The following is a 27,442-nucleotide window of genomic DNA, read 5'->3' as shown; positions in this document are numbered from 1 at the left end:
CCAGTCCTCTTTGTCTCGGCGGGCCCGGGCGAGCCCGGCGCCGAGATCTGCCCGTCCCGCCTGGTAACAGCCCGGCGCCCCCATTGGCTCCCGCTAATGGCCGCTTCCTGCGGCCGCACCGCCCCGCGCCGCCCGCCGGGGGCTCCCCGGGCCGCGGGCCAGGCCGCTCCCGCCGCCGGCACCGCCAGCCCGCAGCCGTGTGAATGAAAGCCGGGGGAGGGGGGCACACGGGGACCCCCCTCACAGAGCCCACCCCAGCGGGAGGGTGAGGGGCGCGGCGGCGGGGTGTAGCGCCGGGCTGGGAGAAGGGAGCCCGTGCGGCGACGTGGCCGGGAGCACATGTCTGGAGGCCGAGAGCTGGCGCGATCCGTGGGACCGGCGCCCCCCCAAGGGTTTTCCCTGCACCCCCAAGCCCGCTGCGCCCTGGGAAGGTGCTGGGGCTGCAGGGCGGTCAGTTATCCCCCAGTTGTGCATCGCAGGCAGGCCGAGCACTAGTGCAGGGGCACAGGGTCGTGGCGTGTTTCTTCATTAAAAATTAAAGCCTCCCCGGCTGGGCAAAGCTATGAAAACCGGTGCACGTCCTGCACAGAGAGCACCCACCGGCCCGGCGGAGGGGTGTGGGCAGGGGACAGCCTCCTTGCCGGGGAACCATCCCGGCTCACCCCACAGGCTGTGGCATGCAAGGGGAACTGAGATCCCTGGCCCTCCGATGGCCTCCTAGCAGGCAAAGGCAAAATGGAGACAAGTGGTCAAGCAAGCGGGCAAACTTAGGAAAGATGGGCAGAGGTTCCGTACAAAGCAATTACGTAAACATGCAACTGTGCAACAGCGTGCCCTGTGATCACTGACGCTGCTTTCCCCACAGGTCATGCAGGAGAGATGCTGTATGACTCTATGGCATGGCCGCCAGGGCATGTCCTCCACGGCCAGGAGACCCTCCCGCTGCCCCAACGCCTGTGGGCAATGCTGCCGCGAGCATCGTACCACCGGTAGGTGTTCCTGCTGTCTGTGCTGTGCCCAGGGGATGCCAAAGCACCGAGGGCATGGTTAACCCGCGTGCTCAGGTTTTGAGGGGCAGGCAGGCAGAAGGCAGTGTGAACCCCAATTTATGGCCTTCCCACCTTTCCCCACTCCATTTTGGTGGTGTCTCCTGTGCAGTTGGTGCTTTGGCGTCACCTCTGGTATTCTCTGGCAGGCCCTGAGCTCCCCTATCAGCCTCTCAAAAGGGAGGATTCTAGAAGAGAAGACACTTTAAAAAAAAATTATTATCATTATTATTAGAAACAGTGCAAAGTGTTTTCAGGTCGAGGCAGCTCAGCCGGGGAATGGGAGCTCCTTACAGTGGGGCCCCGCCACTGCACGTCAGGCGTGGACAGGCTGTCCCAGCAGCGTGGCGTGGCGGATGAGGCCCCGGCAGGCTCCGGCGGCTGCCAGCACCTCCCTCCACCACCACCCCCCCGCCACCAATTCATATCCCTTTAGGTGCTAGAGGAAGCTTGGGCCACCATTTTGCTGCTCTGCTGGGGTATTTTTTTCTGGGTGGCTGTGAACGGTGGGAGTGGGGTGCCGATTGCGGCCTGTCTGGCATGCGCTGCCACCGACCGCAGCTGGGATTAGCTGTCGCCCTGTCCCCTGCCACCTCCGTGACCCTTTTGGAGGGTAAAACTTTCAAAGTGAAAGGAAAGACGTTAAAAAAAAAAAAAAAAAAAAAGGAAGAGTCGTAAACCACCATCTTGCTGGAGGGGGACACCCCAATTCCTTCAAAGTTCTGGCGCGCAGCAAAACCGTCTAGGCTGGGAAAAAAATAGGACTGAGGAAATGGGAGAAAGCTTTTCCCTTGGGATCAACTACAAAGAGCGGGGGTTTTAAAATGACAGATATTTCAGGTAGGTGTTGGTGACGGTAATAGTAATAATTGATAAGGAACAGCGACACACTGGTGCTGTCCTGCTCCCCCTCCCCGGCGCCCCCAGTAAAATAATCCCAACCAAGGCTCCTCGTATTTATATCCCTGCGTGTCTGTGTGTGGCCTAGCCCCATTCATCATTTGGCTCCCACTGCAGAACTCGCTCCATTTTTAAAATTATGCATGATACACTGAAGAGACAATTTGGGTTTCCCCCACCTCTCCCTTGCCCTTGAAGAAAGCAAGCCCTTGTCTCATTTGCATTTGCATTAAAACCCAGCTCTCTATAAGCTAAGCAAAGGGGAAGGACTTGAAGCCTATGGGATGGCTTTAGGGCTCTGCCCCTTGCTTTTGGCTCTCTCTCTCTCTCTTTCTCATTCTCTCTAGTGCTTTGATCTCTGCTTAACAACAGTAACGTCACAGGACTATACAGGAGAGTTTTGTTGGAAGTTAGAAAGTTTTGCAGCCTCCAGAGGGCTGTAGCGGCAGTAGCAGAAGCAGCATCCAAGGGACTCCTGGACGGGGAAGAGAGAGAGCGAGCGAGCGACTCAGTACTGCTGCAGAAAACTGACTCGAGGCGACGGAGGCAGACATGGAACATCAGCTGCTGTGCTGCGAGGTGGAGACCATCCGACGAGCCTACCTAGATGCCAACCTCCTCAATGACAGGGTGCTGCAGACAATGCTGAAGGCGGAGGAGACCTGCTCACCCTCCGTCTCCTACTTCAAGTGCGTGCAGAAAGAAATCTTGCCATATATGAGGAAAATAGTTGCCACTTGGATGTTGGAGGTTTGTATCTTGCGGGGATTTTCTTTGCAAGCTTCGGCACCGAAATGAATTAAACCCGGGGAGCTGCTCCCCCATCTCCTGCGGCTCTCCCTCCCCCCCCCTCCCCCCAAATCAGTTCCGCGGCACACGTTGCTCTGGCTTCCGAGACGGCCGCGTGTACCGGGGGGGCGCGGGCCGGGGTCCCCATCGCCGCCGCTGGTGCTGCCGCCGCTTTATCCCCGCTGCAGCGGTCGGGGCCCGCCGCGGAGGGGCGGCGAACGGACCTTCCCCCCCCCCCCACCCCCCCCCGGTAGACCGGGTCGGGGGGTGCCCCGGCACCTTTTCCGGCCGTCGGGGCGAGGCGGTACCGGCGGAGGGAGCGCGGAGCCGAGCCCGGCTGTGCCCCCCGGCTGCCGAGCCCCCGGCCCGCCGTGCGGGGCCGCCGGGGACAGCCTGCCAGTTCATTTTTTCTGAGGATTTTATTTAAAATTAATATCCTTGTACACGTATGCAAGCGGCTGCCCGTGCCAGTATTATGCGCCATCTTTGTTCTTTTATTTGCAAAGCAAAAGTGTTGATTAATCGGGAGAAAAATTTAAGAAAGTCTCGGGGAGCAAGCCAAGGGTGTGTGTGGCAGGGGGAGCGGAGGAAGGGGGCCGCGGGCAGGAGGTCGGGGGCCGGGGGACCCCGCGGGGGCTGCGGGCAGGGGGACCGGCCGGAGGGGCTCCGGCGTTTCTGGGGGGAGCTGCAGGGTGAAAGTTTCTTTGTTCAGCGCGAAGAGAGGCTCGGGCTGTGGTCACCCCTCAAAGGCACGCTTGTGCTGCGGCGGCGAGCTGCGGGGTCGCCTGGGAAAAGCGAGTTGGAAAGGGCCTCGTCCCCCGGCGGGACACGTCTGGGGGGGCTCCCAGCGGGAGCCCCAGGAGCTGGGCTACATTTTCATGCCTTTTTGGAAGCTCTGGGCGCTCGCGATCTATTTTTAATTAATTTTTGAAAGCGCAGCGCCCAGCCTTGCTGTGGGAGATGTCGCGCCCGGCTGTGCTGCAGGGCGAGAGAGGGAGGCAGTGAATTTCACTTCGGGGGGCCTCCCCGGAGCCCCCCAGCAGGACCATGGACACGGGGCTCGGTAAAGGACCCCCGCCGCTTCATTTTCAGCCTTTTTTGAGAGCTCGAAAAAATTTTTAAATATTTTTAAATATTTTTTGAAAAGATGACGTCTGGGGAAATGAGGCTGGACGCCACCTTTGTGTCTCGACCAGAGTGGAATCGGCAGCACAACGGCAAATTAGATGAAAAAATACCAGCGAAATAAATTAATGCAGGGGCAGGCCGGGCTCTGCACCCCATCCCCAGGCACGGGGGGCTCCCATTTTCCTCCGCTTTCCTTTTTCTTTCTTTTTAAAAAATTTGTTCTAGGGGCTGGAAGGATGGGGACAGACCTCCTCTTCGAGACATCCCCCCCCCTTTTTTTTTTTTACCATGAATCCCCTGCGGATCTCTAATGCCACTTTTCTCCCCACTTTGTCACTCGTGACTTTCTCTTTCATTTTCTTTGATGTCTCTGTTTTCCCCTTATTTATCCGTTTCCCCCAACTGCATTTTCCCCATGGTCTCCTTCAACCTTGCCCTGCAAAGCCTGGGGGGTGAGGGGGGAGGGAAGGCGAGGGCGGTGGGGCGAGCCTAGCTTTCACTTCTATTAAATTATTCTTCAACGATCTCCTTTTTCTAGGTCTGCGAGGAGCAGAAGTGCGAAGAGGAAGTTTTCCCCTTGGCTATGAATTATTTGGACAGATTTTTGTCGTTTGAACCCCTCAAGAAAAGCCGATTGCAATTGCTCGGAGCTACCTGCATGTTTGTGGCTTCAAAAATGAAGGAAACTATTCCTCTGACCGCAGAAAAACTGTGCATTTATACAGATAACTCCATTAGACCCGACGAATTACTGGTAATTTCATGTTTAATCATCTCAGGAAAAATAAAAAAATAAATACAAAACCAACATCACCCCCAGCCTCCCAAGCACAGCTGCCGCTTAGGAAGCCCCCCGGACACCGGGGCAGGCGGGGAAGGAGCTGCCTCCGTGCCGGCGGCGGGCGGGCGCTGCTCCCCACGGCCGCAGGAGCTGCAGCCCCGGCGGCGGCAGGCGGGGAGGGGAGCGGGGCCAGGGTGAGGGCCGGCACCGGGCCGGGCGCCTCCGCTCCCCCGGACCCCCCACCCCCCTCCCCCCCGTCCGGCCCGCGGGCTGCCCCGGCCGGACCCACCGGCAGCGCAGGGCTTGGGCGGCGCGCGGGCGCCCCCTGGCGGCCCCGCGGGGGGTTGCGGTGGGTGATGCGCGACAGGGGACAGCTGCCCGGTGCCCCCCCGGCCACCGCCCGAGCCGGGGCACCCCGCGGCAGGGACCGCAGCCCCACCGGGGAGGCGGGCAGGGCCGAGCGCGGACTGCTGGCCCGGCCGCGGGTGAGCGGAGCTAACCACATTTTCCCTCTCCTCCTTCCTCTTCCCCCCCTGCTTCCCCTCCCTCTTGTCTTTGCAGCAAATGGAGCTGCTTCTGGTGAATAAGCTGAAATGGAATCTGGCTGCAATGACCCCCCACGATTTCATTGAACATTTCCTTACTAAAATGCCTCTGGCAGAGGACACCAAGCAGATCATCCGTAAACATGCTCAGACTTTTGTGGCTCTGTGCGCTACAGGTATGAGCCCTGCACATTAAGCAAAGCGTGTTCCTCCCCTACACGCGCCTACCCCCTGGCTTGCAAAGCTTCCCGCAGCCGTGGTCTAAAGCGAGCCCACAGAGCTGTGGGGAGGTAGTTTAAGCCCCGATTATTGCCCCTTGTTTGCAGAAGGTGGATTACTTTGCAGAGGTAAGTTTTTTCAGAAGTTACTTTGCTTTTGAATCGAGTCTGTGGTGGTGGCAGGGAAGGAGGAGGTACTCCCCCTCTTCGCAGCGTAACCGTGGAGTGGCAGCTCAGCCTGGCAGGATTTCTGCACCTCTGCACGCCGGGTGTTACGTGGTGGTGGGGGGCTGCAAAAGGCTGGCTGCCCGTACAGGGAATCCCTTTTCACATGGATTCATTCTTAACCGTTTTTCAAGGCAGAGGGAGATTTGGCTTGTGAATAGCTCTGTGTGTGGGGGGGTGGCGGTTAAAACTTCCCTCTTCACATCGCCTCTTCCCCTCTCCTCTCCTCGGTGGCTGGTGGGTTGGAGGAGGGCCACGCGGCACGGAGGCTCTCCTGGCACAGGACCCAGCCGCTGCCATCTGCACCCTTCTGACCACGTGCTGTGCTGGAGCCATGTGCGGGGCCGGCCTCCCGAGACGCGGACTGTTCGCTAGGCCAGGTTTGCAGAGGCCTGAGCTTTGGTTTCAAGGGCACCGTGTGTGCGCGCGCGCTGCTGCTTTGAAGTTCCATGTTTGCATGTGGACTGTGTGCGTATGCGTTTGTACGTGCACCAGCTTTACCCGCTGAACCCTAGCAAGTGGGAAGGAAACAAAAGTTTTAGAAGAGCCTTTCTGTTCTCCAGATCCCATGGTTCCCACAGGACAGAGTGGAGGAGCAGGGACAAAAGAAGTTCTAGAGGGAAGATACTCTGGTTTAAACAAAACGAGTTCAGAGCGTTTTCTTTTAGTATGGCAAGACCAAGCCAGGAACGGCAAAAGGATAAGGAAGAAAAAAGCAAAGCAAATGTTCTTTTGCAGTAAGCACGTAAAAAGGAATGCCAGACACTCTGTTGACACTGATAAAAACTTAGTGTAAAGGAGATACAGTGCTTTAGTAAATATTAATATTCAGTAGCAGTTGTGCTAAAAAAAAAAAAAAAAAGAAAGAGATCAAGCCTGCATTTGGACTTGAGAAGAGCTATCCACACTTGAAAACCTCGGTGGGATGTGTGTGGTCAATGGCACAAATTAATGTTGTGTAGTTCATTTTCCAGAGATGGATCTGGTATAAAAAATTGAAGAAAGATTGCAGGCACTCAGAAGAAAAACTTTATTTCACAGAATCGGCCCTACTGCAAGGCCTAAAGATAGAAACGACCAAGCCATAAAAGAGAATTTATAAACACTGGCATTGCTCTTCATCTTGGGCCTAACATCAGCATAATGGGCAGTTCGTAAGTTAGCTTGCCTGGAGTAATGCTTGGTGTTCGGAGCGCTACAACCTTCCAACAGCCTTCAAACTACCGGCAGCAACATTTTGGGAAAATCGGATGTAAGTCTTCATGCCAGATTCTACCAGATAAGGCTACTGTGACTCTGAGCACGTGATTTGCTAAGTTCGAAGCTTCCTCGGCTGCTAGCTAAAGAGAACAGCCACCCAGCCTCCCCTTTGGATATGGGGATGTTTAACCTAGGTTGTTGTGTTGGCAATGACAGGGATGAAAACAAGAGTAGTTCAAAGGTTGGAGACTTGCTAAGAGTCCAGTACTTTGATCTACTGTCGGTGTTGTTATGTTTCTTTTAGGAAGCACATCCAGAGCCTTTATTTAACACTGCTACACACCACAGCTGGAGAATGGATCAGTAAATGAGAACCATGTTCTGGGAGTTTTACTTAGCTTTAAAAAAAACCCCAGTGCTGAGCTCACCAGAATTGGGGCCCTCTTCAGCTCCCTACTGAAGTTGGGAATATTGCCTGGGGAAAGAGCGCTCAGGAAGGCTGCCACTAGGCTCTGTATTTTTATTGTTGTTTTTGGATGTCAGGATTTTCTCTACCTTTTGCTTTCCTCATGACTTCTTTGTTGGCTAGTGAAGATCACATGTGGCTTAAGTAGCATCTGGACTTTGCTTTGCTGTTGCTGAGTTGTGTTGTATTTCCCCTTGCCAAAATGAACCTAGATGGACTGCAAATGCATTGTGCTGCCTGGATGCTGTGGGGCCCAATCCAAAGTCCACTGGAAACACTGACACTCGGCTTAAGTGGCCTCAGGGGCAAGTGCAGTATATCTTTTGCTTGAAGTACAGCCCGTGTCCTCTACTGTAGAGGAGGATCTCCTAAGAAAAGATGGCAAAATAATGCTTGCTTAGAAAATAAAATCTCCGCCAGTTGGCTTAACAAGGTGAAGGCTGTGGAAGTGTTTGTAGATGAGTGTGTATGTGTTTGCTCCAGAAAGAGAAGGTTACGCTGCAAGGTGAAGTTGAGGGGAATTCCTTCTAAGCTCCCTCTTCAGTTGTCTGGCTAGTAGAAGTGGATTTGTTTGATTTGGTTTAGTTTTGAAAAATCCATTTTCACCAAAGGATGTCTTTGTGCTGTGGTAGGTTCGGGAGAAAAAGCAAAAGCAAAAAAAAAAAAAAATTACCAGGGGTTGTTTGAAGTTAACACATAATTGAGCTTAATGAATGGGGCTTTGGCATGGCCGAGCAAGGCAGGGAGAGCTCAAAAGGAAGCAGGCCTCTTTTGGCCCAAGTTAAGACCAGTGTTGAGGGAGAACTGCAGCTCTATACAAGTATAACAATGAATAGCAACAAATATTGGAGCTTCAGCATTTCATTATGTTCCTCTGGTTATCAAAACATACCAGGCTCCTTTTATATTATTATTATTATTGTTGGTTGCTTTCCTCCTCTGCGATGCAGAAAGAAAGATCCCCCTTTGAAACAAGCGTGTTACAATTCTCCTATTCTCTGGCCTTTATAAAATTGGAAGTCTCAAGGTATGTGACCAGTTGGAACCTGTTGCATCTTGCAGCAAGTGATTTATGTTCGCAGTTTTGATTTGCCTCAATGAAAAGATTTTCATTCATAGCCCCCAGCTCTCCAGACGGATGGAATTGCTGCTCCATTTAAAAAGGAAAAGGGGTGACTCGCCTTGTTAGGAATTTTTTTTAAAGCGCTGCAGTGCCTATATGCCTGCTTTGTCCTCCCTTCAGGGTGGCTGGCATTCTTCTCTCTCCTCCCCCTCCCCTCTCTCTCTCCCTCTCTCTCTTTTTAACAACGCTGAAGTTGTTTATTCTTTTTGGATGAAGTCTCAGATAGGCTACTGGGGATGTGTGCTTCAATTGATGGGGCCCCCTACCCCATTGTGGCTGTGTCAGGTCTAATTCATCTCACCGAAGCCCCCTTGTTCCTGAGCGCTCAATAGCGCAAGATGAGGCGATGGAGGCTGACAATGATGCCACACTCTTCACTTGGGGGCATCCAATTACAGGCGAGAGGGGCCCCCTGATTAATATGCTGAAATTAGTGGCCTCTGCCACAAATAATTCCTTGTTGAGTTGCAACAAAAAGGCAGTCCATGCTGCTTGTCTGGAGTGGTTATAGGGACAGACACAAACTGGTCATTTAAACTTCATTATCACTTTTCCACCTTGGAAAGAATGAGGGTGTGACTATGAATTCATGTTCTTGTTTACTGCTCCCTTTAAAAGAAGAACGCAAATATTAATCCCAAACGTGATCCTGTCAGGACAGACTCATTAAACTGACACATTTTGGTCATGTTCTGTTTGTGGAGCTCAGTAAATAGTGTCGCGAACACGCTGCCACCGTACCCTTCTGAGCAACCCAGTCCTGGTGGCATTCATGCTCACCCACCGAAACACAGCATTTCTGAAGTCCACCTGCAACTGTGTGTCAGCATTTCAGTTAGGGGACTGGCTTTGGTATGTGTATAGCGTCAAAAGCATGCAGTCTGGACTACTCTGACTTTGGGGAGTGACCAAAGCTTGCTAGAAGGTGGGTGTATTTGTATCTGCCCAGAAATGGGCGGATGAGGAAAAGGGGATAACCTAAATTTATTTTAAGCATGGTGATGTAAATGAGATTACTTGAGATCAAGCTTGCCTTTTCGCTGGTAGTGCATCATGCAAGTTTGGCCACAATTCATCCTATCAGCTTAATTTTGAAGGTTCACAGAAGGCCAGGTGAAATGCCCCTTTGAAGGTGGGTATTGGTCAGGGATAAAATGGGGTGTCAGAGGTATATGCGTAGAGTCAGAGAGAGGACTTTCAGAGTCCCAAAGTCTTTAGTTTCGCTGGTAAAACATTTACACAAAAGTTACTTTATCATAATAAAGGAGATGCATGATTTAATACTTAAACTGTTCCAGTGAGTCCTCTAAGCTGTCCATTCCTTTGACTTCATTCAAGAGTTTGACAGATGGTTTATGTTTTTTCAGCCCAGAGGAAGTTGCATTCTGATAAAAGCTGAAGGAATGTATCTCAGGTTCTTGTGTATAATGTGGCATTTCCCTTTCTTCCTCACAAAATTGGACGTTTAGTTGTTCCACTTCCCTGTGTTTCTGAGTCTCCTCCAAGGTGTACACTGCCATGGATCAAACGCATTCCGGTTCAGCAGAAGTCTTAGCATTAAAATGTGGATTGCTCTTGATAAAAAAAAAAACAACAACCAAACAACAAAACGAAACAAAACCCAAACGAAAAACATGCTAAATGGCAGAGATAGCCCCTTAAGGAATCATGGGAGTGGCTTTGTGGAGAGACCTACAGCAATGCAGTCTGGAAGGGGGCCCAGCCTCTTGTCAGCATGGTGTCACATCAGAATGTAACTGATTGTCCGCCAATTCTTGGGACCCCCGTCACTTAGTTATGCCACATTTACATTAAATCCCTGTTGCCAGGATGGATGGCAGCCACTGACAAGAGACTAGGTTGAGACAAAGCATTTTTAAGATGAAACCTTAATTTAAATATGGATTATCTGCCTCCTGACAGGGTTAAGCAGTCTTTTTCTTTCTTTTTGTTGATGTTGTTCATTAAAGCTATATCCCTTTGAATGTCAGTGTAAAGGTTTCTGCTTTAAAGGGCCCGAGGACTCCTGGTTAGGACGCACCTAGGATCTGATCCTGCAGAAGACTTAAGAATGCGAGCAGGTTTTCTCAGATGTATTATGCCATTGACCCCGGTGGCATTATTGACTTGAGCAAAGTATTTTAACATTTGAAGAATGGGGGCCTGGTGTATGACAAAAATACCTCAAAGTGATGAATGGCTGCCCAGGCTTAGTGCTAGGAAGAGCTACTCGCTGAGGTACAGTTGCTCAGGTGGATAAGTGTTTACACGTTTGGACCTGTAACAGGTTATAGAGCAGGAGGCACCTTTCTGCTCACAGTTTTCCGTACCTCTGCGGATGCAATAGTTGGCAGCTGAAGCCATGCTGGTAGAAGAGTGTATGCATATGGGCAGGCTTCTCCTAAAGCAATCATTTCAGTCTTTTTTTTTTTCTCTCTCTTCTTTCTTCATACAGATATTAAATTTATTTCAAACCCACCTTCCATGATCGCAGCTGGCAGTGTGGTAGCAGCTGTGCAAGGCCTGCATCTGGGGAACACTAACACTTTCCTCTCCTATCAATGCCTCACACATTTCCTATCACAAGTTATCAAATGTGATCCGGTAAGTGACTCTTTCTCTTGGTTGATCTCCTGCCTTAGAGTTTAAGAACGAATGCCTGCTTACTGCATAGTAGCTAAGCTGACAGTAAATCCTGATAAAAGTCCAACCTCGGAGTGGAGTTTTTGAACGTGTCCGTCCTAGTTATTTACCTGTTGTTATGTCCATTAATAATCTGTGACTGTGCTGTTGCAATTCACTGATAGGAATGCCACATCCAGCTCTAATGTTTGTAAGAGGCATATCTGACAAAGCAGAGGAAACGCTGCATGGCAGAGGCTGTGTTTGGTTGTAGGTAATTAAACCAGGAGTCTATGTAAAACAAAACTTTGAAAATAAGACGAGGAAAGTGGAGACCTCGTGGTATCTCTGACCTTATCTTTGACCATTCTTGAGGCCTTTTATTGTGCCAAGTGGTGTGAAAAAGCCCTTCTTAAAAGAGTTCTAATGATCTAATTTGGTTTATTACGTGCTAGACCTGCACAGTAGCTGGTATTGAATTCCTTTACGGAACAAATGCTTGTCCCACGACTTTCTGACAAGGTAGATGGTCCTCGCAGGACTCTCATTTTGCCCTGCAGCTTGCAGGAGATGCACATCAGTAACTAGTGAGCAATAAACCTTTCATGAGTGAATGGGCCAGGAAGGGAGCCTACAAGGAAGACCTAAAGTCAATGATCCATGTCATAATGGTGTGTGAAGTTGGGGCAGAGTTGAGCTTTGTTTTGTAACAATGTGGAAGACCAATAAATAGATGCTTTAAAAAGGTTCTTGTGAGGTCTCCAAGTGCTGGACAATGAGTCAAATAAAGACAACTCTGTGGTTAGCGGCAGAACTTCTGAGATGCTGTTAGATTATTTTACATGTTAATAATTTGAATACATACAGAGCTGTGCTAGTCCAGACACTGCAAAACTAGGTCTGTATAACTGGATTTTGCTGACAGCACTGAGTGATTTCTGGAAAGATGAATGCATCACAATTAATTATTCACAAAATATTCTACTTTTGATAGACTATGTGAAACAATTGCTGACAACTATGGTATGTCAGCTCATTATCTGGATCACTTCAACAATGATTCAGTATTGAGCAGGTTATTTTTGCCATTTATATTACTGCAACTACAGTAATATGGATCCAGTGCTGAAATGTTAAATACTATAGGAACTTCAAATGCTGAAATGAAACGCTGCTCAGTTTGGTATGTACATGTGATGCTTTCAGTCAGTTTGTAAACAATGTAGATATTTCAGTGTATGGTTGGCCACTATCCAGTGCAAGATATTTGAAGCAGGTACTGAGGAAAAATGCTGGGCTCGCTATCTGCTCTGACAGTATCTGATTCAGACAACATTATTTCATCGTTCCTGATACAGAGCGTTGAAGTAGATTCTCTCACATCTTGGGAGAACAACAGCATGTCCTTACGTGACTTGACTTAGTTGATGACAGAGCTCTTTTAAAAGAAGAAAACAAAGTACTTGTAGCAAGAAGGAGAATTCTTGCTTATTTCTTTCTTACTGTCCAGAGTCATTGCAAGGCCACGATCTGTATGACCTGAACTTAAAGTTAATGGCTTTAAAAGGAAGTTAACTCCCTTCCAGCTTTCGTTGCTAAATATATTTATGTGTAAGAGCAGCTAGAGTTATAAGTAAGGTTTTTGTATAGGTTGCTACAGAAAATAAGCATCATAAAATTATACATATGTGTATGTATACTGTTCTGTTTGTAATGGAGTAAGTGAAGAGCATCTTTCGCTACTGTTGCTTTTAGTATAGAAAACTGCTTGGTTCCTGCATAGCATGATTCCCCTGCATAGAGAATTTCCAATAAGATGTGTCTGTGTAATCTCCATGGTATCAAATGCTATTCCTATTACCTTATTTCACTAGCACGTATACGAAGTGTTATTCCACAGTGATGGGTCCCCTTGTCAGACTGCATAAATGAATAAGCTTTACACTGGATTGCCCTGAAATATTAAGAGCGTGCATTATAACATTGTGGCTAACATTCTCACTGATTATCTATTAGCTAGAGCAGCTGGTCTGTTGGATTTCAGGTTATGTAATTACACTTTTTTACCTTTAGTCTCAAAGAAAGCTGAATCTAAAGTAAAATGAATATCACCTGATTGGAATTCCTTTATGGTTCATGTTTACGTTGGTAGGAGTCCAATTTCCCATTTTGCCTTTGATCAGGGGTAATTAGAAGTCAGATAATCACAATTAGAAGTCTTGGGCTGTCTTCCATCATTCTATTCCTGACCCCATCATCCAAATGGATTGAATTTTACCTGACATTCATTTCCAGGCCAGAAATTTGCTAAACTAGATTAGATTGGGTTTCCATGCTGTCTGTTAGTACACTGGAATTCGTCTCCTGCCTGCCCCTACTCAGAGGCACCTTCTAACATGTGCTTGTTAGCCAGAATGGGTCAGGCAGTAACAAAGGATTTCCAAGCAGTTTCTTTTTTGTTGTTGTTTGTTTCCTTTACTATCTGACCCTGGAGTCTGATCATGTCTAATGTCTACTGTGTGTGTTAAAGGTATTTGACCACATCAGTTAAGCTAGCAAGTTTTGGTTTTGTTTTTTTTTTTTTTTACTGAGGAGCTTAATTAATCCAGGAAGGGTTTATGACCTTGAACAAACTGTGGGCATTGAAAATTTGGGTAGTGAAGCAGAAAAGTTGTTGGGAGAAGTTATCAGAGTAATGCCCAAGTTTTGTATTTGCTTTTCAGTGTTGAGAAGCATTGAGAATGAAAAAAAACTTTGGTGAAGTTGTTCACAGTGAATTCTATACTTTGCAGTCATTTTTGCTAGCTCTGATACATTCCTGCAGACCAACTATTCATCTGATAGACATCTGAATAAGAAATGAACAAAAATGCCTAAAGCATTAAAAAAAATGTTCATTTAACTGTAGCTTAAGACATAGTCTATTCATAATAAATTGTAAAGATTATGTTTTAAAAGAATAGTTACAACATGCTGTCCTGAGAATCTCACAGGAAAAAAAAAATAGCGGTCAGAAATTACCTTTAAATTACATAGTCCTATGTAATTATTCATGATTGGACTCCAGACGGAGAATAGGTATTTATAGACATTCTTTTGAATGGTTTTACTTTCCAGAGCTCAAATATGCTATATGCAAATGGTTAGGATTAAAAAGCAAAACAAAACACAAAACCCCCACCAAAACCAAGCGAACAATCCACCCTCTCCTTCCTCTCCAAAAAAGCCAACAGGGTTCATTTTGCTCTGAAAATAAATTGGCTTTCAGTTTGGAACACTGAATATGTTATCTTGTTAAAACAGAACTACCCTCAAAAGTGCCTGGATTTGTAAAACAAAAAATACCTAAACCTGTATTCACATAATACTCTTCAAATACATCTGATTCCAAGTGTGACTGAGGTACATGGTACAGGATATGCAAGTAGAAGCCTTACAGTCAGGATTGATCCGTCCTATCTTGCGAAGGGGTGCAAGCACTTCATAGAGATCTTATTGTGAAGGCCAGAGGTATGCAGGAGCCAAAGGCATGATGACTTTAGGATATGAGGCGTTTCTTTTTGTCATTTAAAACGCTGTGTGTCTCTGTCAAGAGGAAATATTACACTAGGGTTTAAACCAGAAAAGGTCATAGGTTATGTGTTTTCAGTGAGCTGTAACTGATGGTCTGATCTGCTTAGAGGTAGGATTAACCTCCCTCTCTCTCAGAAAGGACTTGCAGAGAATTGTTTGCTTGGGTTTCTAATCTTATTTTACCCCAAATGCCGTGTGCCCTTATTGGTGGCAGAGGAGATTCTTGTGGTAGTGGAATCACTGAAAAGCTGGTAGATCACACAAGAAGCCTCTGAATGAAGGCAGAATTGAAACTGGGAAATAAAGAAAACAGCAGGCAGGTCACCCTCTCAGGAAAACAACATTCATTCTCAGTCATGCACATCCTAACACTTTTGACGGCAATTTATCATGGAAGACTGGGTTCACCGCAAGGGCTAACACATGTCATAGGTTAAATCAGAAAAGGCAATACTGAAAGGAAACTTCAAAGTCCTTAATACACAGAGTTAAATATGTTGGGGGAAAAGCTTACAATGTTTGTTATAAAGATATGAGTAAACAGCATGCTGGAGGCATGGCAAAATGTTGTCTGATTGTTTTGCCTATTTAAGGCACCATTTCTGTGTCGTTGCAGTGGATGTATATTTTGTACGGTAACTTGCAGAAAGTTGGACAGGTTGAGTTAACAGGCCTTCTCCAATTCTAATTGCTGTGGATTGATAAGTAGAATTGGATGTATCTACTCATGGTATGGTTTAGTGTCTGGGGGAAGTTGCCTTTTCCCACCATAGATGTAATCCTGCTTGGTGCTTTATGCTTTTAATTCACAGCAAAGCCCGCGCAGGCAGCGAGGCGAGGCCCTTGCACCCTCCTAAACACTCAGTCAGTAGGCTTGTGTGTGCACGTTAAGCTCTGAGAAAATGCTTTTGAAGCAAGGGAAAGAGATCTCACCCTGACTGAGATTTCAAGGTGAACGAAGTAGCAAACTGAAAGCTTGGCAGTAATGTGTGGTTGCAAAGGTGTTTAGTGGCGCTTCTGAAAGATCTTTCCGTTTTGGGGTCATACAGTCCGGTACATTTTTCCGTTCTCTGTTAGAAATGTTAAGCTAACTTAAGCTGCCCACTGCTGGACACAGCAGCCGTTGGCAGCCAACTGTGGGCATGTGTATCTAAAGATGTATGTATCTATCACTTCTAAGAACTGTGTATTACTGGAGCTGAGCCTGGGAAAATCACTGTTTATGACCATCACTTCTAATAGACTGTACTGTGGAAGTGTTTCTCTGGTAAAAGTAGAAATCGTGGGCCAGCTCTGACTCCAGCCCAGTTTCATGTCTTTGCACTACCAGTTGTTTAATTTCGATTGATTCACACTAACTCCAGTCAGACTGTTCCTAATCTCTTCAAAAGGTATAAAGCACAGTGAGGTAAAAGATAGTATGAATGGACTTCTACAGAACTGCTGTGTTAACAGCATTAGAGCACGGGTGGAAAAGTAGTAGCGCAGACTACACTGACTGTCAAGGTTCTGCCCGGGTTAGTTACTACATGTGTCACTGTAGCAGAGCATCGGTCACGTTCAGTTGTAGACCTCTGTGGGCTGAGATGAACAAAACCGCAGTTGAGATTTGTCCAGAGGACTACACATGGAGATGCCCACCTCGGCCATTAAATAGAAGATGGGAAGAGTCAGTTGCTCATGTCTGGATGCAGGCTAGCTTCCTGCAGGACACAGGGCAGCCTGTCCAACTCCTGTCAGTGTTTCTCTTGCTCCTCCCACACTCCTTTCAGTCTGCTGCCCTCCCAAATAACTTGATTGTATTTCTCTTGCTTTTTCAAGAAATGGTATTTGGTCTGTGATCTTACTGTTTTTCTAAAGGACTCTGGGTCTTTTTCTCCTTCCATTTAATCTTCTCTAGGATTGTTTACGAGCCTGCCAAGAACAGATTGAATCCCTCCTTGAATCCAGTCTACGTCAGGCACAGCAGCACAACGTATCTTCAGAAACAAAGACTGTAGAGGATGAAGCAGACCTTTCCTGCACACCTACTGATGTGCGAGATGTGAACATTTAAGAGGACTTCTAAAGGGTTTGCTTGGCGAGAAAGCAGACAAAGAAAGGGCATCTGAGAAGGAATCAGCATCAGGATCTCCCCCCCAGAAACCCTTTTTCTCCAGGACATTTTTATACCAGAAGGGAAAACCAGTCTTGTTATATTTTTTCTTGCTCTGTCTCCCTTCCATCTGCGACTTCAAACAAACAAATAAACAAAAAATACCCCAAAAACTGTCTTAAAAAAAGAAAAAATAGTATTTGCATTACCCCCAGGGGTTTGTGCTACAAAAATAGAGGATTTTATACAATAATAATCAACTAGTTTTTATATTAAAGTGTTCTTGTCTGTATGTTGTAAAAATAGGCATTAACACACAAAATGTCTCCAGGGGAGGTATTAGATTTGATTTCTTACATATAAAACCAACCAACCAACCATTTTTAAAGTAGAAGAGGGTGCTTTTTTTTAGATAGTAAATGAAATATTCTTTTTTTTCTTTAAAAAGCATAGCTTTAACGCAGTTCTAGGCTTTTCTGTATCTTGCTTGCTTATGCATTTAGTCACTTTATAATTCATCTGTAAATGTTTATTTTATTTCCTTAGGTTTTTTTTATCCTCTTCACCTTATAAATGGTTAACGTAACCCATAAGTTAGTGTATGTTAGTATGCAGCATTATTATATGTTAATCTTTTTTTTGTGCCTGTGGATTGCCTGTGCATAAGGCATTTGTAGGGTTCCAGCTTAGCATTGTTGGGAAAGGCCAATGTACTACTCATACAATACTCTATTATAAAGAGAAACAGAAATAGTGACATAATATATTATATTTTTGTAATCTTCATATTTTTGTAGTTACCTGTGTAAAAATGCTGGTCTGACCCCGCAGATATTCAGCCTAATTATGGTCAGGTTCAATCCACAGTTCAGTCTTTTTTTTTTTTTTTTTTTTTGTTTGTTTTGTTTGTTTGTAATATTCTAAAACCATTCCATTCAAAGCACTTTCAGTCCATTAGATATAGGAAATACATTCTTTTATTGTGTGGGAATTTTTTTTTAATGGAATGGTTTGGAAATATATAAGTGCTTGTTGGCAAACTTGGAATTGCAAAGCAAGTGCATTTAACTATGGTGTTAGAGGAGAGGTGATTTTTTTTTCCGAAGGTTGTGTTCCAGTGAGAGAAATTGCATTCACAAATTGCCAGGATATCTTCCTATCCTTTTCTATAGAAAAGTTGAAGTTTAGAATCCTTTGGTGCCAACTCATCTTTATAAATTAGGGGCCTTAAAGGTTCACATATAGGACACATAGTTTAAGGATTGTCGCTAGATGTTTTACAACTGAAGGTTTTTAAACACTAAAATATATAATTTATAGTTAAGGCTAAAAAGAATATTTATTGCAGAGGATGTTCGTAAGGCCAGTATGATTTGTAAAATAATGCAATCGCCCCTTTTAAAAAAAAATCTTTCTACCCTTGATGTTGCAGTTTTAACACAGCTTATTAAAGAAAAAAGGACACGCTTCAGAGAACAAACCCAAAACAAAGCAGTCTATTTGGCCCCTTCCTATACATTTTCAAAAGCAGTCTAACCATAAAAAAAAACGCCATAGTTAATAGATATGAAAATTGGAGTACTTGAAAGAAGTTCTTATTCCAGTATATGCCCCATTTTTTTATTTAGCTACAAATAGAAAATTTGCACATCTTGGCTATGTATCTTTTTATTATTATTTTAGAAAGTAGCTGAAGGGACGTGGACATAGCTGTTGAAGTTGATGCTCGAGGAGAATGTGATGGTGAAATGTATGTGAGAAAACTGCCGCTAAGGTGTTGATTGTAAAAAAAACAAAACAACAAAAAAAAACAACAAAAAAAGAAAAAAAGAAAAAAAAATTAAAATAAAAAAAAAAAGAAAAAAAGAAAAGAAAAGGAGTGGATGCTCCATTTTTATTGAGCTGCTATGGATAAATTCCCAGCATGGTTTGAAAAAAAAAAAATTAACATTGCTTTTCTGTATCTTTGTCATTGTGTTTTGCTGCTATTTTGTGGATCAGTTTTGTTTTTTTTTGTTATACAATGTCATATACTGCCATGTTATAGGTTTTAATTTTCTCATAGAAAATTATATTATTGACATCATTTTTTTGTAGATTTTTTATGTGATCAATTTTTACTTAATGTGATTACTGCTCTATTCCAAAAAGGTTCCTGTTTCACAATACCTCATACTTCAGTTAACCGTGTCTAGACCAGGTTTTAATGTTCGTACACAGTGCCTCATAGTCCTACTGCAAATGGAAATGCATCGAACGTTATTCTGAATGGGTCTCGCGATTTGCAACTAGGTTGCATTAATTTAAAAACAGCAGACATTTCAGAAGATCAAGTAATGTCAGTTTTTTTGTTGTTATGCATTTTATAAAGCTGGATTCTTTGTCTGATCTGGGGTTTATTATCATAGTAGTTTTAAGCTGTGTTATTAGCCACATTGATATATGAAAGGTGCATTATAATATAACTCTTGTATGCCACCTGATGCGGTTTCCCATCAGTTGGGACGCATCATTTGGTATGATAGGTTATCTTCTGGAACTCTAAGTATTTTGAGTGTTTAATCTGTTATGATATACTAGTTTTTTGTTTATTTGTTTTTTTTTTTTAATTATAGCATAATGCTAATTTAAAAAGCCTGTAAATCTCATAAATAAGCCAGCTAACAGAGTATGCTGAAGAATAATCTAGCTGTTGCCTGTATGCTGCTAAACCAAAACAGAATTAGAACTCACTTTGAGGCAAATGCAGTTAAGATCCTACATAGTGCATAAACAAAGCATTGCAATGCTACTAGCAGTCGCAGGACCCAGGAGGACTGAATACATTCTGTCCAAATTTCAGGAACATTTCTTACTGCTTACCTCATAAAACACTTCTGTTTGTGGCATCTCTGTGTCTCTGAACCAAACATGATTATTGAGTTAGTGCTTGTCGGTTATATTATGTGTTACACTGAGTGGCAGTGTGTACTGCAAATTTCTTTAAAATATTGTATGTACTAAAAGGCCAAATCCAGATAAGTGGGTTCATGTGCCAACAGAGATGCTTTATTTGTCACATTATTATAACAATCTGTAGTAAGCAAGCAATTCAGATTTGTACATTTTTATATTGTACTTATTGGCATCACTGGTCTGAAATGCACATTTTCACCAACAGACCTGTAACAGACAAGTTTCCAGCAAAAAAAACTATAGAAATAAAATTGGTAAAACCCAATGTCTGCTTGTTGTCTTTTTTTTTTTTTCATTGCCTTCATGAATGCTGAACACTAGTAACTACCCGATGCAGTGAGTAAACCACACGACACGTTCTGGTTTTGACTCTACGTGCTATAATAGTTGCAACGCTGAAAACCTTTGTCGTTATTTTAAGAAACCAGAGGCATTTTTAGCAATGGGTAGGTGACTGCCTGTTAGAGTAACGTGTATTTTTAAAGCAGGAAAATATTTTTTTGCTGAAGACTTTCTTTTAAACATCAAAGGCAATTAAGAGTAAAATACCATTTGGTGGTTCTTGTCAATTAAAGGTAAAATAAAGTAGGTGCTGGACAGTATAGAATGCTTGTTTGTATTTATTTATCAGTGTAGGTTTTGTGTCCTAGAATACCTTTACAGAAGATAAAGTTTGTTTTAAAAGCAGTACGGTTAACCTGCATTCTTTTCCATCCCTTCCCCTCATACACAGCTTTTGCATCTTACTATTGTATCACTAAGATAACAAGGAATAAACCTGAAAAATTTAAAGTAAAATAAGAAAAAATTATAACGTCTCCCCATTCATATTCCAAAGTATCTCTGAAAACTGGGGATGCATGTTATCAATTATTACCAGAGCTGAACAAAGCAGAAACAACTTATTCTCAGTGGAAATGGTCAAGTTTCTAATCTATGTATTTGACTATTTCTCCTATGAAGTTATTTCTGCCTTTAAAAAAATAATCTATGTAAAACATCCAGTGCTCGTCTCTCCTGTTGCAAATTATTTTCCCATTAGACTAAACTTCACATTTACAACTGACTGCAGGAAGTACGGCAAAGGATATGAAAAAACAAACTCCTGAGATAACACGTAACATGTTAATCAGAGTCTACTGCAAAACAAGTTAGCTTCAGTGCAGTTACCAACAGACAGCAAACCATCCACATCTGAAGAATCCCAATTGAGCTTGTATTAGCTTCCTAGTTTCCCCATCATTTCAGACAGAAACCCGAACATGTGTCCTACTGTAAAATCACAGATCAAGTAGGTAAAGTAGTATCGGTACATAGTGTGATCTGATTTTTTCCATTCAAGATGGGATAGCTCCTCAATATGGTCAAGTTCCACTGGTAAGCCACTGAGGAAGGTTTGTATAGCAGTGAGAGATGATCTGAACTAGATTCAGAGTGACTTTAAATACAGGTAAGCCAAGCTTAAATTGGACTTGGTCAAAAACAACTTTTTTCCACACAGATCTTTCTCTGCAAAATTTCAGCATATTTTAAAGCAAAACCAAAAAACCAAAACCAACTCACTTCCGTATCACTGACAGCTAACCCCTCTGATTTTAAATGTTTCAAAATTGAGTGAAGACATACTTAGGAAATCTTGATTTGGGACAAAAACCTTTTTGCTGATAAAAATATTAAAATGATTCAGTGGGAAATTTAAACCTGCATTTTGTAGAGCATGTTAGGCGGGTTTTGCCTTTCCTATCTGTTTTATAAGCTCTATTAAATTTTTAAGTGTTCTGACCAAAGTGTTCTGTGACTTAAGCAGGTTTAAGCCCACATAGTCAGCTCTGTTATTTACATTTTCCTTCTCTCAAACATCATCTCTAAATGCAGACTACTAAATTTGAATGTTAAGTGAACTCTGCCAGTATTACTCACATTGCAAAGGGCAGAAAGACAAGAATGTAGCAAGAAAAACAATTTACTATAGGCTGTAAAAAATATGCATGTTCAGCTAGGCTATGCTGTAGCTTATTAAAGGGGAAAAAGACTGTACTTTCTTACATCAGATTGAGTTGTGTACACAGAAAAACCTGCAAAAGACCCCCCAAAAAACCTCCTCAGTTCCATTGCTGAATTCAGACTGATTTGACAAGCTTGGACCTTTTATGAACACTTAAAATTCACATACTCTTTATTAAACAATAAACAAGATCTGTTAACTGTAAAAACTCAGAATGCACTGACATTCAAGCACATCTGGCATTTTAAGTGATAGAAACTCCAGAACATAGAGGAGAAAGTGAAGCTTGGAGCTATTATTTCAAAGGAGTCATAGGAATGACCCAGGCATGTGGGCTAGATACTCTGATAAAGATTCCTGACAACATCATTGAAAAGCTACAATGGGACAAAGGCAGTAAAGCTATAAATGATGGCATATTAATGAATTCCTGCCAGCACCATTTTATGGGAAGTGTATCTCTTCAGATAAACACGGCATTTTTACGATCGCACAAATATAATTGATAATAGCAATTGCATTGGCATGGCAAACATAGATTCCCATCTGGCTTTTGACCGAGTTCCAACTCAATATTCCAATCAAATGATGAGAAAAGGTTTGCAAATTAGTCAACTGGATTGCACTGATACCAAACTTAGATTTTGTTCTTTAGGGTCAAGGAGTACAGACAAGGAGTGAGGCAGAAGCTACCCTTTTGTTTCTTTAATGCAGTAGACATTTAAGAGGGAAAATGGGAATAGTTTCTTGATGACCCTATTAGCATCTGCAGAACCCTACTTAGATCTGTCCTACTTTTTGCCTGCATGAAAATTACGATTTGTATTTCAGGGAAGTTACTGAACAGTCACAGCCATAATTTTCCTGAGGGCTCTTGGCTGCAGAGGGAACTACTAGCAGTGCTCACAGCAAATCAGGAATAAGGCACATAGGCAGCATCCTCACCCTGCATGGGCCCTGCTGATGCAGGAGCACCAGCCACTGTGTATGGCAACAGATCTGCTCCTGGGGTACACACCACCACCTCTACTGAACTCCTGAAGCTGGTTTTAATGTGGTCTTCAGAGCATCAATTCCTTTACAGAACAGCCCCAAGCTTTTAGAGAGCAGTCACTACCATACACAGGCCAAACCAACAGCAGCTTTTTACTTGTCTCAAGTTGCCTCTCTGGACACAGGAGGCTGTGTTCAGTGGCTGCTAGAGAAGGAAGGGGAAAAAATAGTATCTGCCTGTGTGAATTTAATCTCTCTTTGCATTTTAATTACAGCTCTGTTACTTTCCTTATTTATGATAATATCCTTGAAGAAATTATTTCCAGTTAAAAAACCATGTAGCATATCATCTCAAAAACTAGAATACCAGTGTGTCCACTCACTTTAAGACTGCAGTAGAAAATTATTTTCCCATCATATTCAAAATATATGTTAATGGCCAGTCACAGTACAATCTTCCCTGCTAACATGTCTGTCAAGGGATGAAGCCTACCTGAAAGCCAAACTGCCCAGTCAAATGAGACCTTGACTACATCTGCTCAGCTCTGACTAATCGGACATGAACTGGAAAACAAAGAAGCAAAGTAAGAACTTTGTTAGGCAACTGTTGCTAAATTCACACTTCATAACACATTTAGGGTGGGTGAGCAGAGGGTGATAGGAACCTCCACCCCACCAGTAACTTGCCTGAGATACAGAAAAAGTCAGAGAGAACAGCCTGGGACTGCTTGTGCTGACAAATATATAAAGCAGTAACTGGTTAAGAGGTAAGCCCTCGGGGCTGGACAGCACTCCAGGTACAGGTATCTAATACCATCACAAAAGCTGAATCAAAGGAAGAATCCCTATGTGCACAGGCCAAGCTCCAAGCCAGGACCTGACACATCAACTGGTTGGAGAAAGAGACCTTTCCTCCTGGGCCCATGTGGTGAAGGGTCTAGGGCTTTGATTTGTGCACACAGCATGTACATCACAGATGGAAGTTGCTAGCCACTCACCCTTCCCAATCTGCTAAGTAAATAAATTTTAGATTCTATGTTGCTGAGTGGTGCAGGTTTGTTATTTCATCCATCCCACCCACGTGCCCTGTGTCACTTAATCCATCCGCAAGCTGTATTCCACTCAATGCTTGGTCTCCTATGTCCACTAACACGTTACCTACCATAAGGATGTTATTTGTAACATTAGCACCAGTCTTCAAGGAGCTGGGCTGAGATGGGCAAATGATTTTAACAAGCACCACTAAACCACCACTACAGCACTGCAACAACCCACCTGAGCCAGTGCCAAACAAGTGACCTAGTGTCCTAAGTCACTGCTTCGACGGCAAACTGTCTGAAACGAACAATTGAGCTTTTTGATGTTTTACTTCTCCTTTTATTAGAATCTATCACTATACATTGTTTGAATACAGGGTATTATTTTTGAACAGCTTTTTTTGCTCCTTGAATACCCACAGGCCATAGTTCTCTATGTTCTGTTGCTGGCTACTTTAAATACAAAGACCAGACCTTCAGCAAATGTACACTGTGCAACATAGCTATGTTCTTTTTATATGCACTGATATAACATCTTCCCAAGATTTCCAGAAGGCATCAGCAATTATTTACCCAAAATTAAACATTATTTATTATAAACACAATATATTTTTTTCATGGTTTTGACTCAGTATTTCTGTAGCTGGTTTGGTTCTTCACTATGACTGCTTCCTTCCTTTTAGACAATACATCTATCAGCCACATATTAATTCATGCTTCTCTCTTCACGGAGACCCTGGATTGGATTGCAAAGGATCAGAAAGGTTCCCCCCTTACAGACCCTATCTTTTCAATATAAGTGGAAGAGTTCATCCGTCTTTGATTCTGCATGGTAGTGCTCAATAGTGCTGCAGAGTCAAACAAGCATATGTAAAGGCTCACGTGTTTGGGGAGAACACACAAGTATTCTCTTATCCTCAAATAACTTTCCAATCACCTAAATACAGCCCTCCATGTTTTTAAATCCCTCTGTAAACCTGCTTAAGTGTCTCCAGGGATCTCTTTCCACTTCTCCCATGCTTCTGCTGAAGGAGATTTTCAGGCAAATCACATGCCAAAGCTCCTTGAAAAAGTCTCGCCACATTCTTCTCTAACACGACTTACTTCTTTCGCATTAGTTTGAGAAATAATGATGCTAGTGGATTTTTGTGGAGTTTGTCCTTATCTTATTGTGTGAGAGAATTTTAAAGAAGAGCAAGACACACAACTATAATAAGCCAGATTCTCAACATGAGGTTCTAACCATGTACCTATGGTGAAGCAGGGTTATGAATTCCCAAACTGTGCTAGTATCATTCTCCACCCTACTCACATGTTCTGGATATGACACATAAAATGATGCCACAAGTCCATGAGGTTTTAGGTTTACAGTGCACTCAACTAACTGCACCACAACCAAGGTCTCCTCAAGAAGGAAACAGACTGCAGACATAACCTCTAGCTCTGCTTAAGTGATATATTATTACATTGATTCTTAGTTTCAAAGTAATTTTGGTTTTACTTCTATTTCAGAAACCGTCAAGTGCTTATTAACAATAACTTCTGCATGTATGTTTTTTAAAGGAGGTAAACGGGGTCTCAAAAATCCAATGTCTGCACATACATTGCAAAAAAAAAAAAAAAAGCCAGTTTAGAGAACAATGTAGGCATGTGTTTTTAAACTACTGTTCGTGCAGTCTGGTCAGGACTGTGTGACACAGTATACAGTGTTTTGTCATCCAAGGAATGTCTTTGATCAAGAGTTTATGCAAGAAGGAAAAAAAAAGCCATGAAACCCTAATCCGTTCCCACAGTCCAGTAAACGTGAGCTGGACAAACACTGGACAATAGCAGTAAAGCTTGCTGCTGGAACAATAGCTGCAACTAAAAAAATTAAAGGGTTGCTGACTCACAGTTCCTACCATCAAGAAAGATTCCATGCAGTGTTGATTATTCTGCAGAATCCTGAAGATGCTGAAGGTTAAAAATTGTAATTACTATTACATAGAGATAAAGCAGCAAAATATGCTGCTGAACAATCAAAAGTGAAAGACAGCGACAAATACTGACATCGATTTTGTCTAGCGCAGACTTGGGATGCAGAAACTGAATAATCAATCTTTCTACCTAAACATTTTGCTAAAATAAACTCCGTAATTTTATTATAAACAAATATCAGTTAAATTCTTTCAGTCAGTATGCCACTATTCCAGACGCCATTCACACAAATTCTGCCTGACTACAATCAAGCTTTCTAATTTTCCAAAACAAAAGCTGTGCTGTTTCTTACACCTATTCAGAAATCTTCTCTAGGCAATTTTGCCACACCAAAAAGATACACAGAATTCTGTATTATTGGTAATTATATGTATATTAAATATGATGGAAGAATTAAAAAAACACTGTATAGCAAGCCACTTCAGAATCAAGTGGCATTAACTATGGCTGATTTTTTTAACCTTTCATATATTTCATAAGAATGAACGGGTACTACTTTAATAAAGATTTCCAAAGTCTCCTATGTTGGCTAAGTTTCAGATAAGCTTAGTGACCATGTTTCCTTCTGCATAGCATTACATCATTTGGTAGAGCTGTACGTATGTTCAGGAGTTGCAAAATACTTTAAGAATTTTAGGATGAAAAATGCTGCAAGAATTTAATTATTACACTTAGGGAATAAACTCCTGTGATTAAGGTAGGAATACCGACAGTGTGATGCCAAAGAGATATTCAAGTTAGCTACAAATGAACTAACTGTAAAAGCAGTGTTAAAATAGAGCTCATTTCGATATTTAACAGCATTGTACATCAGCTAGATCAGTGCTTTGTTCCAACACAGTCTGCTGCGTTAAGCTGGCTTTAATTTTAGCTCAGGTATCACCCCATTGCACAGGGTAGTCTAGACAACCCCAAAGAATCCAGTATCTCTTCTTGTCTCTGCTAAGGAAACCATTATTTTCAAGTTTGAGTGCATGGAGTCACATACTTAGGTGACTGCTTTCAAAATAGTGCATTTTTTAAATTTAATTTTTTAAATGTCAATAGAGGCTGAGCTGGTTCTGCAATTCCAAATGCTGGGACACACTGAAGTGCTTCAGTACCAGATCGCTCTAGTTGGCCTTTGTATGTTAATCCCAGACACCAAAACTTGCACCTGGAAACTTGCCACAGAACTCATTTCATACCTCCCAGATCTCCATTTTCTCTGGTGACATATAAATTTCTGTAGTAATGTGTACTGTCATAACTTTATCCATTAAAAAAACAACTGGCAGACTGCAAAATGAGAATCTTCATGGTTACTTACTAAACTATGAAAGCTTGGGGTTTAGGTTGTAATTAGACCAGAACCCATTGCCAGAAGAAGTTGCAAAAGGCAGCATTCAAAAGGCACTGACATTCATACTGGATAGCACCAAGAACATAAAGAATTGTAACACTAGTGGAAATATTAGACTTTGTTTCAAACCAAAGCCTTTCCTCTTTAAGATCAGGGTGAGACACAGTATCACACATGCACTGTTCTATCTGCCTAATCCAACTTTGTTGTAACCTCCTCTGCAGTGCCCTGAACAAAATAATTTTTTTTTTTAAATTTCCCTCAGAAATAAAGATTTTAATCTAAGCGGCCTTCTGATAATTCTAATACTCCAGCATATTTCAAACTGCGTCCTTAAGATCATTAGGCACACCAACACCAGCACTTTGTCAAAAACATGTAGTGCTTCATGCTGCTATCAGCGCAGAAATTGCTTAAGAAAG

General features: G+C 43.5%; 2 protein-coding genes across 19 annotated transcripts in view; one reads left to right on the top strand and one right to left on the bottom strand.

Moving 5' to 3' along the window:
• The first annotated feature begins 135 nt into the window (after nt 1-135).
• CCND1 (cyclin D1) lies at nt 136-19,931 on the top strand. 3 transcript variants are annotated; one of them, XM_080405159.1, is made up of 7 exons: nt 136-265; nt 866-989; nt 2,294-2,696; nt 4,402-4,617; nt 5,206-5,365; nt 10,877-11,025; nt 16,517-19,931. In XM_080405159.1, exons 3-7 carry the CDS (start codon nt 2,499-2,501, stop codon nt 16,670-16,672), a joined length of 879 nt encoding a protein of 292 aa, XP_080261285.1. In that variant the 5' UTR covers nt 136-265; nt 866-989; nt 2,294-2,498; the 3' UTR covers nt 16,673-19,931. The 3 variants fall into 3 exon arrangements, with proteins under 3 accessions (XP_080261285.1, XP_080261287.1, XP_080261286.1); XM_080405161.1 differs by lacking the exons at nt 10,877-11,025; nt 16,517-19,931 and adding an exon at nt 6,196-7,732; XM_080405160.1 differs by lacking the exon at nt 136-265 and having other exon boundaries at nt 283-989.
• The window catches only part of LTO1 (LTO1 maturation factor of ABCE1), a 31,845-nt gene continuing 9,774 nt past the window's right edge, over nt 5,372-27,442 (bottom strand). Inside the window, exons 5-6 of one of the 16 annotated variants that reach the window (XR_013930820.1) lie at nt 23,158-23,228; nt 9,493-9,995 (exon numbers count right to left, since the gene is read on the bottom strand). Coding sequence is in view for 12 of the 16 variants with exons in the window: in XM_080405164.1 (XP_080261290.1) it covers nt 5,832-6,143 (312 nt within the window). In the remaining 4 variants the exon portion in view is untranslated. The other 15 variants (XR_013930821.1, XR_013930822.1, XR_013930823.1 and 12 more) reach the window with 15 other exon arrangements.

Source organism: Falco punctatus, assembly GCF_963210335.1.
Source record: "Falco punctatus genome assembly, chromosome: 10".
Taxonomy (NCBI): domain Eukaryota; kingdom Metazoa; phylum Chordata; class Aves; order Falconiformes; family Falconidae; genus Falco; species Falco punctatus.
The sequence above is the reverse complement of the archived record's forward strand: the minus strand, read 5'-3'. Positions and strand labels throughout refer to the sequence as shown.

Bases quoted from the DNA above. Each gene is read 5' to 3' on its own strand.
- CCND1 (XM_080405159.1), top strand. From the start codon at position 2,499: ATGGAACATCAGCTGCTGTGCTGCGAGGTGGAGACCATCCGACGAGCC. The intron at 2,697-4,401 runs GTTTGTATCTTG...TCCTTTTTCTAG, and splicing joins TTGCCACTTGGATGTTGGAG to GTCTGCGAGGAGCAGAAGTG. The intron at 5,366-10,876 runs GTATGAGCCCTG...TTCTTCATACAG, and splicing joins TGTGGCTCTGTGCGCTACAG to ATATTAAATTTATTTCAAAC.